Source organism: Mustelus asterias, chromosome 1, assembly GCF_964213995.1.
Source record: "Mustelus asterias chromosome 1, sMusAst1.hap1.1, whole genome shotgun sequence".
NCBI classification, from domain to species: domain Eukaryota; kingdom Metazoa; phylum Chordata; class Chondrichthyes; order Carcharhiniformes; family Triakidae; genus Mustelus; species Mustelus asterias.
This window is the reverse complement of record NC_135801.1, coordinates 84,240,932-84,257,824: the sequence shown is the minus strand read 5'-3', so window position 1 is coordinate 84,257,824 and position 16,893 is coordinate 84,240,932. Positions and strand designations below refer to the sequence as shown.

At 42.0% G+C, this 16,893-nt stretch overlaps 1 protein-coding gene across 4 annotated transcripts in view; it reads left to right on the top strand.

The window, feature by feature from the left end:
• The first annotated feature begins 2,344 nt into the window (after positions 1-2,344).
• cops4 (COP9 constitutive photomorphogenic homolog subunit 4 (Arabidopsis)) overlaps positions 2,345-16,893 on the top strand; it is a 59,158-nt gene continuing 44,609 nt past the window's right edge. For 3 of the 4 annotated variants that reach the window (XM_078214429.1, XM_078214420.1, XM_078214411.1), the window contains exons 1-2: positions 2,359-2,489; positions 16,128-16,207. In XM_078214429.1, coding sequence (XP_078070555.1) covers positions 2,413-2,489; positions 16,128-16,207 — 157 coding nt within the window. In that variant the 5' untranslated portion in view covers positions 2,359-2,412. Of the gene's footprint in view, positions 2,490-16,127; positions 16,208-16,893 lie in introns of all 4 variants that reach the window. The other variant, XM_078214402.1, reaches the window with a different exon arrangement.

Here is a 16,893-nt window from a genome sequence, read left to right as displayed (position 1 = left end):
GTGTGAAACCTCTGTTCAACAATTGGTTGTGTATTGGGCTATCAGTTCAGAGCTTGTGGAGCTGTACAATGCTTTAATAATTGCTATATCTACAATGGTGAGTAAACCCAATTAAAACAATACATACACCGTTCAAAGATCTGATGACAGAGATACATATATTATAATCAGCCTTCATTGGACTTAAATACAGCTTTTGCAGAGAGAAGATTGTGAGAGGGGTTTTGCTTTGGTTTTGTGCCAGAACTGAAAATTCTGCAGTTACCTGGAGAGAGAAATATCACTTAACGCAGATCAAGGCATCTTATTTTAATGTTTCTTCTTCATCAAAGCCTTTTCACTTGCAAAAAAATGATCGTGCACCGTGGGGTGCATGTCCATGGATCCTTGAAGGCAGCAGGACAGGTAGATAAGGTGGTTAAGAAGGCATATGGGATACTTGCCTTTTTAAGCTGGGGCATAAAATATAAGAGCAGGGAGGTTATGATGGAGCTGTATAAAATGCTTGTTAGACCATAGCTGGAATACTATTTGCACCATGTGCAGCCACATTATAGAAAGGATGCAGTTGTACTCGAGAGGATGCAGAGATGATTCACCTGCTCGTTGCATGGATTAGCAGGGTAAATGTGTGGGGTTATGGCATGGCATGGTAGCACAGTGGTTAGCACTGCTGCTTCACAACTCCAGGGACCTGGGTCAATTCCCGGCTTGGGTCACTGTCTGTGTGGAGTTTGCACATTCTCCTCGTGTCTGCGTGGGTTTCCTCCGGGTGCTCCGGTTTCCTCTCACAATCCAAAGATGTGCGGGTTAGATTGATTGGCCACGCTAAAATTGCCCTTAGTGTCCTGAGATGCGTAGGTTAGAGGGATTAGTGGGTAAATATGTAGGGAAATGGGGGTAGGGCCTGGGTGGGATTGTGGTCGGTGCAGACTTGATGGGCCGAATGGCCTCTTTCTGTGCTGTATGATTCTATGAATTATGCTGGCTGCTTTGCTGAGGCAGCGGGAAGTGTAGACAGAGTCAATGGATGGGAGGCTGGTTTGCTACATTGGATTGGGTTACATTCACAACCTTTTGTCGTTTCTTGCTGTCTTGGGCAGAGCAAGAGCCATATCAAGCTGTTCAGGTAAGCAGCAGAGATTTAAAAGGGATTTGAGGAAAATCTTTCATTCAGAGGTGTTGGGAATCTGGAACACGCTGCCTGAAAGGATGGCAGAGGCAGCAACCCTCAAAACACTTTAAGAAGCATTTAGATGAGTACTTGAAACACCACAAGCCTACAGACCAAGTGCTGAGAAATGTGGTTAGGATAGATGCTTGATGGCTGAAACAGACACGATGAGCTGAAGGACCTCTTTTTTGTGCTGGAAAACCCTACGGGTTGGATTCTACGGCCTCGTTCGGGCGGAATCGTAAGATCATAAGATCCCGCCTGAGGCCAATGGATATTTCCATTGTGGGACCCTCGCCCATGCTGATTCCGGGGCGGGCGAGGTGGTAGAGTTTGCGCCTATGACTCTGAAGTTGAGTGAACTTTATCGAGTCCACCAATACTGAAATTGGAAGATAAATAGTTTTAAATGATTTTGATAAACTCATTGATCGATGCTCACTTCAGACTGTCCAGAGTAAATGGGTTCCACATACATCATGCAGAAATTCTTATCAGTGTTTGTTCTGCAGGGGAAATTAGCCATATGTTGATAATCGGTGGATTTTCTCATTTCCGTAACTAGGAATTCAGCATACAACAATGGTAATGCTAAATAATAGTTTTATTAATATTCTTTGTGGTAACACAGCTGACTATAACACTGGCACTCATTGTCCATCCCTATATTCATCTCTCCAGTCACAATTAATTTTGTGGAAATCAACTCGTGAAGGATTGTTTTTCAGTTGCTATCTTATATTTGGTAAGTTCTTGTCTGAGACCCTGGAAACCCTGAGAATAAGGTGGAACAACTGCATGCACTATGTTCTATGAAGCCAAGGAACGACTGAGATATGTGAAGAAAGATGGTAGGTACCACAATGGTACAAAAACAGAAAATGCTGGAAAATTCAGCAGATCTGACAGCATCTGTGGAGAGAGGATAGATCCAATGTTTTTAGTCAAGATGACTCTTCGTCAGAGCGTTTCTTTTGGAATTGAGAAGGAAGGGTAATAAAAATGGATGAATGAGATGAAAAGAAGAAATGAAATAAAATAAATGGAAATGGGGTGAAGGTGGAGGGGAGAGATATGTGTCAAGCATTGATTTAGAGTCCTCCCTTCCAGGAGACGAAGCTCCGACTGCTAGAGGATGGCTGCAGACCTCCCAGGGCGGATGGCGCTGTTGTGCCGTGGTGACGGTGGGAGAGGCGCTCTTGTCGCCGACAGCAACTCCTTGTTGGAGGTGGGGGAAGATGGCGGCGGGGGCGATGAGGCAGGAGTTGGTCGTGCTGATGAACTCCACCGGCTCCCACAAGGATCTAGCCGGCAAGTGAGTAAAACAGGGAGAGTGGGTGAGCGTGAGTGGGCCGCGGCTCGGGCCGTCGACAGCTGCAGAAGGCAATTGGCGGAACTCTGCCTCCTAACGGCCCAGCCTCAGCAGCCGTCGCCCAGCCTGGAGAGCGGTTATCATTACAGAGCTGTCCGCCCGCCAGCCAGCCGGCACCGAGGGCAGTGAATGTGACCCGGCGCTGACTGTCTCTCCACTGAAACTATCTCATCTCCTGCCTCCAGGCTGGGAAGTTAAAATCTATCCTCACATTTGATCGGTCTGGGAGGGGGTCAAATTCCTCCTGTCAATTTTTGTCAAAATGTCCACATAGTATCCGTTTTGACTCGTTAACCTATTTTGTTAAAATGAACACCACAGAGATTTGTGCTTCCACCAATCATGGATTCCAGGAGCTTCCCCACCCCATGGCATCAACCCATGTTGACATCTAGTCTTCGACCTGTGCAACAACTGCTGTCGGATAGGCACATACTCGGTACCCGAGCTCAGAGGGATTTTTGCTGTATGGATTTAAACTGGAGTGTAATATCTTTTACTGTCAAATTTCCTACAAGGACTAATTGTTCATGAAAAAGGACCAATCACGCAAAGTACCATAAGGTACTAGTGGCCCCCGTGTGACACGAACGTTGATGTAGGATTCGTCCCTTAAATGCTGAGATTACTGGTGGAAAGTACCATTATTGGCCAATAACTTCATGCCACGTTGGTGGTCCCTGGTTCTATCTATACGACTGATATGAGCACAACTATTGTACTCTTTAATTGTGAACGAATGATTTGAGTTTTTTTGAAGTGTAGATGTAAGAATGTTGATCCTCCGGAAGGAACTAGTAGATCTGTCAAAAGGCAAATGGAGAAAAACAACCCTTCCTACTCAGGCTCAGGATTCCCATTCTTGACTGTAGTGTATTATTTCCTAGAAAAGAGAAGTGTGTGAATGGGTCATGAGTCTCCATACCCAACAAATTTGATTGAATTTTTCAAGGATATGATCAGGTATGTGGACGAGGGTATTGCAGTTGATGTCAAAGGCTTTGCTGAAATCCATGTAAATTACAAGGTCCCATAAGGGAAACTGATAAAGGAGACAAAAGCATAAGGGATCTAGGGTAAGTTGGATCAAAAACTGGCTTGGTGGTAGAAGGCTGTTTGTGTGACTGGAGGCTGGTGTTCAGTGGTGTACCACAAGGATCAGTGTTAGGTCCCTTTATTGTTCATGATGTTTGTAAACAATATTGATGAGAACGTGGGGGAGAGTGATAAGTAAGTTTGCAGATGAAACAAAGATTGGCAGAATGATTAATTGTGAAGAAGAAGGCCTTAGGTTGCAGGAAGATATAGACGGGCTGGTCAGATGGGCAGATCAGTGGCAGATGGAATCAATCCTGAAAAGTGTGAGATGGTGCACTTTGGAAGGAGTAACAAGACAGGAGAATACTCAATAAATAGCAAAGACTAAGAAGCTCAGAGGAACGGAGAGATTTGGGATACTTGTCCACAGAGTCCTGAAGATGGCAGGACAGGTTAAGGCATATGGGACACCTTTTATCAGCCATGGCATAGATTATAAGAGCGGGGTGATTATGTTGGAGCTGCACAAAACTTTGGTTAGGCCACAGATGGAGTACTGTGTGCAGTTCTGGTCACCTCACTATAGGAAGGATGTGATCGCAATGGAGAGGGTGCAGATGAAGTTCACCAGAATGCTGTCTGGGATGGAACATTTGAACTATGAAGAGAGGCTGGATAGGCTCAGGTTGTTTTCTTTAGAGCAGAGAAGGCTGAGGGGGACCTGACTGAGGTGCATAAGATTGAGAGCTACGTATAGGGTGGATAGGAAGCAACTGTTCCCCTTAGTTGAAGGGTCAATAATGGTGGGGCATAATTTCAAGGTGAGGGGCAGGAGGTTTAGGGGGGATTTGAGGAAACCCACAGAGGGTAGTGGGAGTCTGGAATGCATTGCCTGGGAGGGTGGTAGAGGTGGGAAAACTCAGAACCACTAAAACGTATGTGGATGAGCACTGGAAATATCATAACATTCAAGGCTATGGGCCAAGTGCTGGAAAGTGGGATTAGTGTAGATTTAGTGTAGTTTTGCCAGTACAGAGTTGACAGGCTGAAAGACCTTTTCTGTACTAGATGATTCTGTGACTCCAGAAAGAGGGAATCCAGCAGAAAATGTTATGGCAACCTTTATCCTAGATTGTGTCAATCACTGCCTTAGCAGAGAAAGAGGAAAAAAAGCTGCTCTTTTAAAATTGTATAAAAGAACTGCAACTTAGTCTTATACAGGATGTATAGATTATCTGTACTATATATTCTTGATTATGTTCAGTAGCATTAAGTTAATTGCATTTTCAAATGCTATAAGTCACAGGAACCTGCCATCTATTGAGATCAAAAAACAAGCTGTTTATAAGTCACTATTTCAAAACATAAAATGCCATTGAAAAATTTCCACATGAAAGGTGGTATATAAATCCAATTATTTAATTTTAATGTTGTTAATAGGATTTCATTCAAACATAATATTGGACAGCCAATTATATACTTGCCCAAATTTAGGTGTGATTGAAAGGACAGTTTGAGTTAGAACAAAGAACAATACAGCACAGGAACAGGCCCTTCGGCCCTCCAAGCCCGTGCCGCTCCCTGGTCCAAACTAGACCATTCTTTTGTATCCCCCCATTCCCACTCTGTTCATATGGCTGTCTAGATAAGTCTTAAACGTTCCCAGTGTGTCCGCCTCCACCACCTTGCCTGGCAGCGCATTCCAGGCCCCCACCACCCTCTGTGTAAAATATGTCCTTCTGATATCTGTGTTAAACCTCCCCCCCTTCACCTTGAACCTATGACCCCTCGTGAACGTCACCACCGACCTGGGGAAAAGCTTCCCACCGTTCACCCTATCAATGCCTTTCATAATTTTATACACCTCTATTAAGTCTCCCCTCATCCTCCGTCTTTCCAGGGAGAACAACCCCAGTTTACCCAATCTCTCCTCATAACTAAGCCCCTCCATACCAGGCAACATCCTGGTAAACCTCCTCTGTACTCTCTCCAAAGCCTCCACGTCCTTCTGGTAGTGTGGCGACCAGAACTGGACGCAGTATTCCAAATGCGGCCGAACCAACGTTCTATACATCTGCAACATCAGACCCCAACTTTTATGCTCTATGCCCCGTCCTATAAAGGCAAGCATGCCATATGCCTTCTTCACCACCTTCTCCACCTGTGACGTCACCTTCAAGGATCTGTGGACTTGCACACCCAGGTTCCTCTGCGTATCTACACCCTTTATGGTTCTGCCATTTATCGTATAGCTCCTCCCTACATTATTTCTACCAAAATGCATCACTTCGCATTTATCAGGATTGAACTCCATCTGCCATTTCTTTGCCCAAATTTCCAGCCTATCTATATCATTCTGTAGCTTCTGACAATGCTCCTCACTATCTGCAAGTCCTGCCAATTTTGTGTCGTCCGCAAACTTACTGATCACCCCAGTTACACCTTCTTCCAGATCGTTTATATAAATCACAAACAGCAGAGGTCCCAATACAGAGCCCTGTGGAACACCACTAGTCACAGGCCTCCAGCCGGAAAAAGACCCTTCCACTACCACCCTCTGTCTTCTGTGACCAAGTAAGAAGTCTCACAACACCAGGTTAAAGTCCAACAGGTTTATTTGGTAGCAAATACCATAAGCTTTCGGAGCAATGCTCCTTCGTCAAATGGAGTGGTCTCTGTTCTCAAACAGGGCACAGACACAGAAATCAAATTACAGAATACTGATTAGAATGCAAAACTCTACAGCCAGCCAGGTCTTAAATGTACAGACAATGTGGGTGGAGGGAGCATTCAACACAGGTTAAAGAGATGTGTATTGTCTCCAGACAGTACAGCTTGTGAAATTGTGCAAGTCCAGGAGGCAAGCTGTGGGGGTTACTGATAATGTGACATAAATCCAACATCCCGGTTTAGACCGTCCTCATGTGTGCGGAACTTGGCTATCAGTTTCTGCTCAGTGACTCTGCGCTGTCGTGTGTCGTGAAGGCCGCCTTGGAGAACGCTTACCTGAAGATCCAAGGCTGAATGCCCGTGACTGCTAAAGTGCTCCCCCCCACAGGAAGAGAACAGTCTTGCCTGGTGATTGTCGAGCGGTGTTCATTCATCCGTTGTCGTAGCTTCTGTGACCAAGCCAGTTCTCCACCCATCTAGCCACCTCCCCCTTTATCCCATGAGATCCAACCTTTTGAACCAACCTACCATGAGGGACTTTGTCAAACGCTTTACTAAAGTCCATATAGACGACATCCACGGCCCTTCCCTCGTCAACCATTCTAGTCACTTCTTCGAAAAACTCCACCAGGTTAGTGAGGCATGACCTCCCTCTCACAAAACCATGCTGACTATCGTTAATGAGTTTATTTTTTGTAGAATTTTAGGGAAAATGCACAAGTTATTAAGACGAATTGTAATTTGATGTTTTGATTTATGGTGGCACAACTTTCAGTGGCCTTTGCTTGGAATGATTTCCTTTCCAGCAGCATTTATTATGAATTTTATATTGTTAGTTCTTTGGCGAGTTAGAACATAGTAATAGTTGGTCTTAGTTTGCACATAAGATGTCATAGAATGGGAATCTTCACTTACCCATTCTTTGTTGAAACATATATTCAAAGAAGAAAGCTTTCTTTAAAAAGTCTTAACATTGTTTGAGATTGTTGTAAATTTTATTTTTAGGTTGTCAGAATTTACTTTTGCAATGCAGGCTCTGATATCAAATCTTTCTGATTTGAATGTAATAGATCAAACACAGACATCAGAATAGTCCATAAAGCTCCTTAAAAACGTTTGGCAGCACTTGAAATTAAACTTCTTGTACTTAAGAAGCCTAATAGATATTCCTGTGAAAATGCAAGAAAATACATTATATGCTGTTCCTTATGATGATGTTTGAACCCTGATTTGATTGCTACCTTAACCCGATTGCAAGTCCATGCTGAGTAAGCTTCCTTATACTATTACTTTGGATAGGAGTTTGTGAAAGTTGTACTGTACTGTATTTAGGGAAATCTTTTGCTATTTTCTAGATGCCACGCTTGATTTTTGTTCATTTGGGGATAACCTTAGCAGATAAACGTCTATCAAATTTTGCTCTCTATTGCTGGTGAAACCAGATGAATACAGAATACGCAGGGTCAGCATGGTGGCACAATGGTTAGCACTGCAGCCTCACAGTGCCAGGGACCCAGGTTCAATTCCAGTCTTGGGTGACTGTCTGTGTGGAGTTTACATGATCTCCCTGTGTCTGTGTGAGTTTCCTCCAGGTGCTCCAGTTTCCTCCCACAGTCCAAAAATGTGCTGAATTGCCCTTTAATGTCCCAAGATATGTACGTCAGGGGGATTAGCATGGCAAATACTTGGAGTTACAGAGATGGGGTGGGCCTGGGCAAGATGGTCTGTCGGGGAGAGGGTTCAGACTTGATGGGCCAAATGACCTCCCTTCTATGATTCAGTGATATCAGGTTTTGAGGAGCGAAATATTTATTCAAAGGCTGATTTAAGTTGAATAATATTACAAGTGATGAAGTTGCAACATCAGTCATATTCATGCCTTTTTATTGTATGGAAAAGGTCCTGCGGTTTGTTCCATGGGTTGCAGAAATTTAAAAACTTGTTTTTGGGAGAAAAACCAAAAGCAGCTGCGAGTAACATGTTGATCACACTGGGGAGTACAACCGTCAGCATAGTGATCGTGGGAACTGCTTTCCTTGTATAGTATCAGTCTCTTCCATGTGCTTACATTGATGGTACTCAGTTGCAAGGGAGAGTTTTTTAATTCCTCGTGTTTTCCTACAATACGTTGATGAAGAATGGCCAGCTATTCTTTTGTTTATAAATTCAGCATGAATCAAATTGACGCATTGGAGAGGCCTCAAAGGAAAGCAACAAAGATAATTTGCAAATTACTATGGATGCTGGAGTCTGAAGCAAGAACAGAAAATGCTAGAAAATTTTAGCAGGTCTAACAGCATCTGTGAAGAGACAACAGAGCTAATGTTTCAAGTCTGGATGACTCTGTCAGGATAATTTAGGATTTTGCTGTTATAAATTATGGACAACATCTTGTGACACTGTTTTAGTTAAATAAACAATACGATGCAGGTTTTTAAAATGCTAAATAAATAATATAATGGCGAGCAGCTTTCTTAAATTGGGCTGGGAATGAAGAACTGGATTGAACAGTTGAAAATGAACAAGGCTCAGGCAGGATTTGAGACCAGAATTTTTCCCACAGAGCTGTGGATGTGTGGAATCGATTTCTGGCTTACAGTGGATAGGTCCTGTTAGACTAGTCTCATTGGCTGAAGATGATGTCCTATTGGCTGGGTTTTTTAAGTTTTGATTTGATTTGATTTATTATTTCACATTAGGATACAGTGAAAAGTATTGTTTCTTGTTTGCTATACAGACAAAACATACTGTTCATAGAGTACATAGGGGAGAAGAAAAGATTAGAGTGCAAAATAGAGTGTTACAGTTACCGATAGGGTGTAAAGAAAGATCAGCTTAATATATGGTAGATTCAAAAGTCTGATGGCAGCAGGGAAGAAGCTGTTCTTGAGTCGGGTGGTACGTGTTCTCAGACTTTTGCATCTTTTTCTCAACAGAAGAAGGTGGAAGAGAGAATGTCTGGGATGCGAGGGGCCCTTGATTATGCTGGCTGTTTTTCTGAAGGAGCGAGAGGTGTAGACCGTATCAATGGGTGGGAGGCTGGTTTGCTTGATGGACCGGCCTATGTTCACAACCCTTTGTAGTTTCTTGCGGTCTTGGTCAGAGCAGGAGCCATACCAAACTGTGACACAACCAGAAAGGATGCTTTCTATGGTGCATCTATGATAGTTGTAGTGGATATGCCGAATTTCCTTAGCCTCCTGAGAAAGTAGAGGCATTGGAGGTATTTCTTAACTATAGCTTTGGCCTGGAGGGACCAGGACACGTTGTTGGTGATCTGAACACCTAGAAATTTGAAGCTTTCGACCATTTCCACTTTATCACCATCGATGTAGACAGGGGCATGTCCTTCATTGCATTTCTTGAAGTCGATAACTATCTCCTTCATTCTACTGATATTGCGGAAGGGATTTTTGTCATCGCACCATTTCACCAAATTCTGTATCTCTTTTCTGTACTCCATCTTGTCATTGTTTGAGATCTGACTCACTGCAGTGGTGTCATCAGTAAGCTTGAAAATGGAGTTGGAGCAGAATTTGGCCACATGGCCATAAGTGTATAAGGAATATAGTAAGGGGGTGAGGACACAGCCTTGTGGGGCACTGGTGTTGAGGCATAATTGTAGAGGAGATGTCATTACCTATACTTACTGACTGCGGTCTGTGGGTTAGGAAGTCTAGGTTCTCCCTTTGTTGGTGGGGGTTTGCTGGGAGAGAGGGGCAGTTGAAAGCAGCAAGACTGATGTATCTAGACTTGCAATAATGTTTTTTAATTAAAGCAATGCGTGCAAACGTTTACAAACTAAGTGTAGTGGTAATCAAGGATAGATACTAATGTATTAATTAGTAAGTGGCTAAACAGGAGAAAAGCAAGAGTTGAAAGCAGAGCTAAATTGCCTTAAGGAGAATAATTGAATGAGGTGCCAAGATCTCTGTAATAGGATTCTGTCCCATGTTTGATGTGCACAAATGATCTGGACCAAGGATCAGCAGACTGTGGCTCCAGAGCCATATGCAGATCTTTAATGTCCACTTTGTGACTCTGAGCTGTTTCTAGTTGAATTGCATTTGCATGAAAAAAGCTTAAAAGGGTGTTTTATTGTGCATTTAAAAGGCTTAATGGTGCTTCACCTTATGGTTTCAAATCATAATTTTAAAGAAAACATCATGTTCTTAAAAAAAACTATTGGAGTGGTATAGCTATATCATGGTTATAAATAATATCGCTGGTTCAAGGAATACACCTGAGATGATAAATTCTTCTGAATGTGCTAAAATAACTATTTTTTAATCATATAAATATACGACCAAGCAGCAGGAGTAGGCCATTAAGCCCCTTGAGCCTACTCCGCCATTTAATAATATGGCTCATCTGATATTAATCTCAATTAGCCCACTTAGCCCCCAATAACCTATCACCCCTTGCTTACCTAGAATCTATCCACCTTTGCCTTAAAAATATCCAAAGACTCAGCATACGTACAGCATGCTTGCCTTCATTGGTCAGGGCATTGAGTATAAAAGTTGGCAAGTTATGTTACAGCTGTACAAAACTTTAGTTAGGCTGCATTTGGAATATTGTGTGTAGTTCTGGTCGGCACACTACCAGAAGGATGAGGATGCTTTGAAGAGGGTGCAAAGAAGGTTTACCAGAATGTTGCCTGGTCTGCAGGGTTTTAGGTCTGAGAAGAGGCTGGATAAATTGTTTTCGCTGGAAAGAAGGAGGTTGAGGGGGTGACGTGATAGAAGTCTACAAAATTATGAGAGGCATTGATAAGGTGGATAGTCAGAGGCTTTTTCCCAAGGTGGAAGGGTTGACTACAAGAGGGCACATGTTTAAGGTGAGAGGTGGTAAGTTCAAGGGAGACGTACGGAGAAAGTTTTTCCGTAGCTCCCCTGAGAAAGAGGGTGGTAGGTGCCTGGAATGCACTGCCAGTGGACATGGTGGAAGCAGGCACGTTAGCAAAGTTCAAGGTGTATCTTGATTGACACATGAACGGGAGGCGAACGGAAGGATAGAAACAGCATATCAGTAAGGCTTGGTGTTCCTGTGCAGTGTTGTTCTTTGTTCTTTGACTTTGCTTCCACCACCTTTTCAGGAAGCGAGTTCCAAAGACTCATGAACCTCTTGAGTGAAAATAATTCGCCTCATCTTCATGTTAAATGGGTAACCCTGCATTTTGAACAGTGACCCCTAGTTCTAGATTCTTCCACAAGAGGAAACATCCCCTCCATAGCCACCCTGTCAAAATCCCTCAGGATTTTATGTTTCAATCAAGTTGCCTCTTGCTCTTCTGAACTCCAAGCAGACAAGCCTAGCCTGTCCAACCTTTCCTCATAAGACAACTTACCCATTCCTTCATCGGGTAAAGGAGCGGCACTCCAAAAGCCCGTGCTACCAAATAAACCTGTTGAACTTTAACCTGGTGTTGTGAGACTACTTACTGTGCCATTCCAGGTACTCATCTGGTAAACTTTCTCTGAACCATTCCCAACACATTTACATTCTTCCTTAAATAAGGAGACCAATACTGTACATAGAACTCCAACTGTGGACTCACTAGTGCCCTGTAAAACTAAAGCATAAACTCCTTACTTTTGTATTCAATTCCCCTCGCAATAATAACATTCATTATATTTACTAATTACCTGCATAATAGCTTATTGTGTGTGATTCATTGAAGGGAAGACGGTGGCATAGTGATGATGTCACAGATCTGGTAATCCAGAGACCCAGGGTATTGCTGTGGGGACCCGGGTCTGAATCCCACCATGGCAGATGGTGTAATTTGAATTCAATAAAAGTTGTCATGACCATGAAACCATTGTTGATTGTCGTAAAAATCCATCTTGTTCTTTAGAGAAGGAAAACGGCCATCTTTACCTAGATGTGACTCCAGACTCTCAGTAATGTCGTTGACTGCATGAATGGGATGGAAGTTGCAGCACATTATAAAGATCCAGAATATTAATATGAATGTGGTGTCAGTAATGAAAGATAATATGACCACATTTCCAGCTATATTGATACATTTTTCTAACTGTGTAATGATATGCGTTTAGAACATAAGAAATAGGTCATTAGACTCTTCAAGCCTGCTGTGGCATTCAATAACATCATGGCTTATCTGACTGCAGCCTCAACTCCACTTTCTGTCTGCCCATCACCACCGAGACCCCCACTGCCTCCACATAATCTTGATTCCTTTCTTTACCACTTAGCCAATCCATCTATCCCTCTGGAAACATTTTACTTACTGCTTACTTTAATTTTTTTTTGAAGTTTATTTATTAGTCACAATTAAGGCTTACATTCACACTGCAATGAAGTTACTGTGAAATTCTCCTAATCGCCACACTCTAGTGCCAATGGTCAATGCACTTAACCAGCACATCTTTCAGACTGTGGGAGAAAACTGGAGCACCTCAGGAAACCCACACAGACATGGGAAGAACGTGGAAACTCCACACAGACAGTGACCCAAGCCGGGAATCAAACCCAGGTCCCTGACGCTGTGAGGCAGCAATGCTAACCATTTTGCCCCCATGCTGCCTCCCACCTAACTTCTGTACTATATTGTTGCAATCTTGGATACGTTTCATTCAGCCTCTTTATCTAATTGATTAATATAGATGTAAATAGCTGAGGCCCAAGTGCTGATTGCTGCAGTACATTATTAGCTACAGTATATTGGCCTGGAAATGTCCCATTTATTCCTACGTTTTGTATTCTGTTCATTAACCAGTCTATTCATGCTAATATATTACTTCAGTCCCATGAGCCTTATTTTTGTGTAATAACTTCTTGTGTGGTACATTACCGAATACTTCTTGAAAATTCAAATACATTATATAAGCATTTAACAGAAGGAATAGAGAGAGGCAATACATACTTAATGGCACTGTTGTAAGGAGGGTGCAAAGACAGAGAGACCTAGGGGTTCATATGCTTGGATCTTTGATGGTGATATAATATATTGAGAGTGTGAGCAGAAAAACATGTGGGGTCTTGGGCTTCATGAAGAGAGGTATTGAGTACAAAAAGCAAGAAAGTTATACTGAACCTTTATAAAGCTCTGGTTAGGCCACAATTGGAATATTGCGTCCAGTTCTGGCATCACGTTTTAAGAAAGATATGAGGGTCTTTGAACAGGTGCAGGGGAGATTTACCAGAATGGTTTCAGGAACGGTGGATTTTAGCTGCCAGATTGGGTTGGAGAATTTGGTGGTATTCTTCTTGGAACAAAGAAGGTTGAGGGGAGATTTGATAGAGCTGTGCAGGATGACATCAGGTTTAGATACGGTGAACAAATAAACTCTATTCCCATTAGCTGATGATACAAGGACCAATGAACACAGATTTAAGGTTTTGGGGGGAAAAAATGAGGGGGAATGTGAGTCAGGACTTTTTTATGCAACAGCTGGTAATGAGCTGGAATTTACTGCCCCTGAGGGTAGTCGAAGTGGTGATGATCGATGATTTCAAAAGAAAATTGGGTGGGCACTTGAGGAATTAAACTTGCATAACTATGGGCTTAGAGTGGGGGAATGAGATTGACTGGATTTGTCTTCAGAGAACTGACATGGACTCGAGGCAGAATGGCCACCTTCTGTGCCATAATAACTCTGCGACTACACTAGTTCCTCCTTATCCATTCTGTTAGTTACATCCTCAAATTTATCAAAAATGATTTCCCTTTCTTAAATTCATGTTAACTCTGCTTAATCATATAATGACTTTTTAAGCGCCCTGTTACCACATCTCTAACAATAGATTCTAGTGTTTTGTTTACTATTGATTTTAGGCTGGCTGGTCAAGAGATCCCATTTTCTCTCTTCCTTAAACAATAGGATTATGTTATTTCCTTCCAATCATTGGGAATGGCCCTAAAATTGAAGAAATTCTGGTGGTTCAAAACCAATGCATTCACTTTCTGTAGCTAACTTTTTTTTAAACCCTAGCACACAGGTTACCGGGTTCAGTAGGTTTGTTGCCATAAAGTCCCACTAATTTTTCCTGTACTATTGTTCATTTTGATTTCAATTTCTCATTCTCACTAAACTATTCATTCCCCATTATTTCAGAATGTTTTTATGTCTTCTATTTTGAAGCCAGACATTAAGTATTTGCTTGTCTCGACCATTTTCTTGTTTCCCATTACAATTTCACCCTTCTCTGCCTTTAATGGGTCCACATTTACTTTCACTGATCTCTTCCTAGTTACAGACCTGTAGAAATGTTAACCATCGGTTATTGTACGTGCTCTTTCCCCTTTCATTATCAATTTTTTATCCCTGCTTTGCCGAATTCAAAAGTCCTTCCAATCCTCAGGCTTACTACTCTGTTTGGCAACTTTATAAGCCTCTTCCTTAACTCTTCTTGATGGCCATGGTTGAACCAAATTTTCTGAGAGTTTTTGTGCTGTAAAGAAATACATTGTTATTGCAAGTTATGTATTAAGTTTTTTCAATGTAGTTTCCCAATGTACCTTACCCACTCAACTCTCATTGCTTTGTTCAGATTTAAGAACCTGATTTTGGAATTATCCAAATCACTTTTAAAGGCCTCTTTACTACAAGATTATTAAATAACACTTTCTCATTGCACAATACAAGATCCAAAATAACCAGTTCCCTAGTTGGTTCCTCAATGCACTGATCTAGTAAACTAACTTTTATATATTCTGTGAACTCATCCTCCACGTTTCTGAAAAAGCTCATTGTGACATAATCTGAATGCTAAGACCCCACTCCAAAATTGTACTAAAAACCTTGTTTTCTGTGAATTTATTAACCAATGTTCAGTTTTGATTTCAATACAAAGTGCTGGAAATACTCAGCAGGTCTGACAGTATCAGAGAAGATAAGACATACTCAACTCAAAACATTCACTCCGTTTCTCTCTCCATGGATATTCCAGATCTGTTGAGTATTTTCAGCAGCGTAAGCTTTTATTACCGAGTTCTAGCATCCGCAGTATTTTGCCTTTAGTTCAATACTGCCTAGTAGTCAGAAACTATAAGATGTAATTTTATGTATATGAATATATTTTCTGATTATAGTACAAGTTTAACCTTCCATTATTTCTGTAAGATCTATTTATTTAACCAGTTACGCTCTAGTTCACATTAGGATGATAGTATAATATGATCGATTATAATCACCCTCTTTATTCATCCTGTGCTGAACTGCTTGTTCCAATTTTTTTCTATTGTTTTACTGACTTATGCTGAGATGCAGTCCCCTGTTGAATGTAAACTTCCAGTCTCTTATGCAAACAATATTTCTCATGTGCCTAGCTATTGAGTGCCAATAAGATATTTAGGTGGGGTGGATCATAGCTTAACGCAGCATCCTCAAATGTGCATTCTTTAGTAGGATTCAATTTGGAGTAAGAACCTTGAGCTTTCCCCTTACTCTTCTCAGCCGAGGAGGTCCTTTGGTTCAATTGCAGGTGACCCTTTGGCCAGCTGTTGCTCTGGTTGAGTTTAGCCGGCTAAAATGAGAATGACTAAGATCTGAACCTGGGATCCCCTCATTCTTATGGCTTGGAACTTAAGCTAATAATGTTAATTCTCTTTGACACAGATATCCTTGACTCCAGTTAACTTGAATGAAAATTAGTTTATAAAAACAGAAATTATAGTATCTTTATAAATGGTGTCAATTTCCATAAAAATCCTGAACTAAAGTTTATTTATTAGTCACAAGTAAGGCTTACATTAACGCTGCAATGAAGTTATTGTGAAAATCCCCTAGTCACCACACTCTGGCGCCTGTTCGGGTCAATGCACCTAACCAGTACAATTTTATGTAAGGACTGTGACATTTGTAAGGAGATTGATGCCAGACAGCTCTTTGTCCTCTTTAATAGGTATCGCCAGATCCTGGAAAAAGCCTTGCAACTAACAGGAACTGAGCAACTGGAGGCTTTGAAGGCCTTTGTTGAGGCTAGTGAGTATTGCGCTTTAATATATTTATTGTGTACAATATTCAGCAAAGATTGAATTATGTATTACGTGCTTTGTACTCTAATAATCCGATCAAAATATGTCTCCACCACACCCTCCCAGTTTGAGTGGCTCTCTTCCCCTGTGCATTGACACCCTGCCTCAAGTTCAAACAGACAATCTTCTCATGCACATCCCAACTCAAGGTGACATTTTTCTCACCTTGTCCTCCTTTTCACCCTCCAACTGCAACTTGTCCCATCTCCACTCTCCCCAATTTTGGGATGGCAATCTATTTGTGCAGCTCATCCCACCTACTGTTAACCAAAGTAATCCAATATGACTATGCTGTTGGCAGGAACTTTCTCCATAATGTGAGGTAGTGGGACTCCTGCAACAGTACCTTTGAAATCCACAAACTCTACCACCAACAGGCACATGGAAACATCACCATTAGCAAGTTCACCTCCAAGTCACACACCATCCTGATTGATTGACATCCTTCCATCTGTGAGAGATAAAATCCCACATAAGAGACTGTTAACTAAGGTAGAAGCCCAGAGAATTGAGGGCAAATTACTGACATGGCTGGGAAATTGGTTGAATGGCAGGCGACGTAGAAGGTAGGGATAATGAGTAGGTACTCAAATTGGCAGGATGCGACTAGTGGTGTGTCCCACAAGGTTCTGT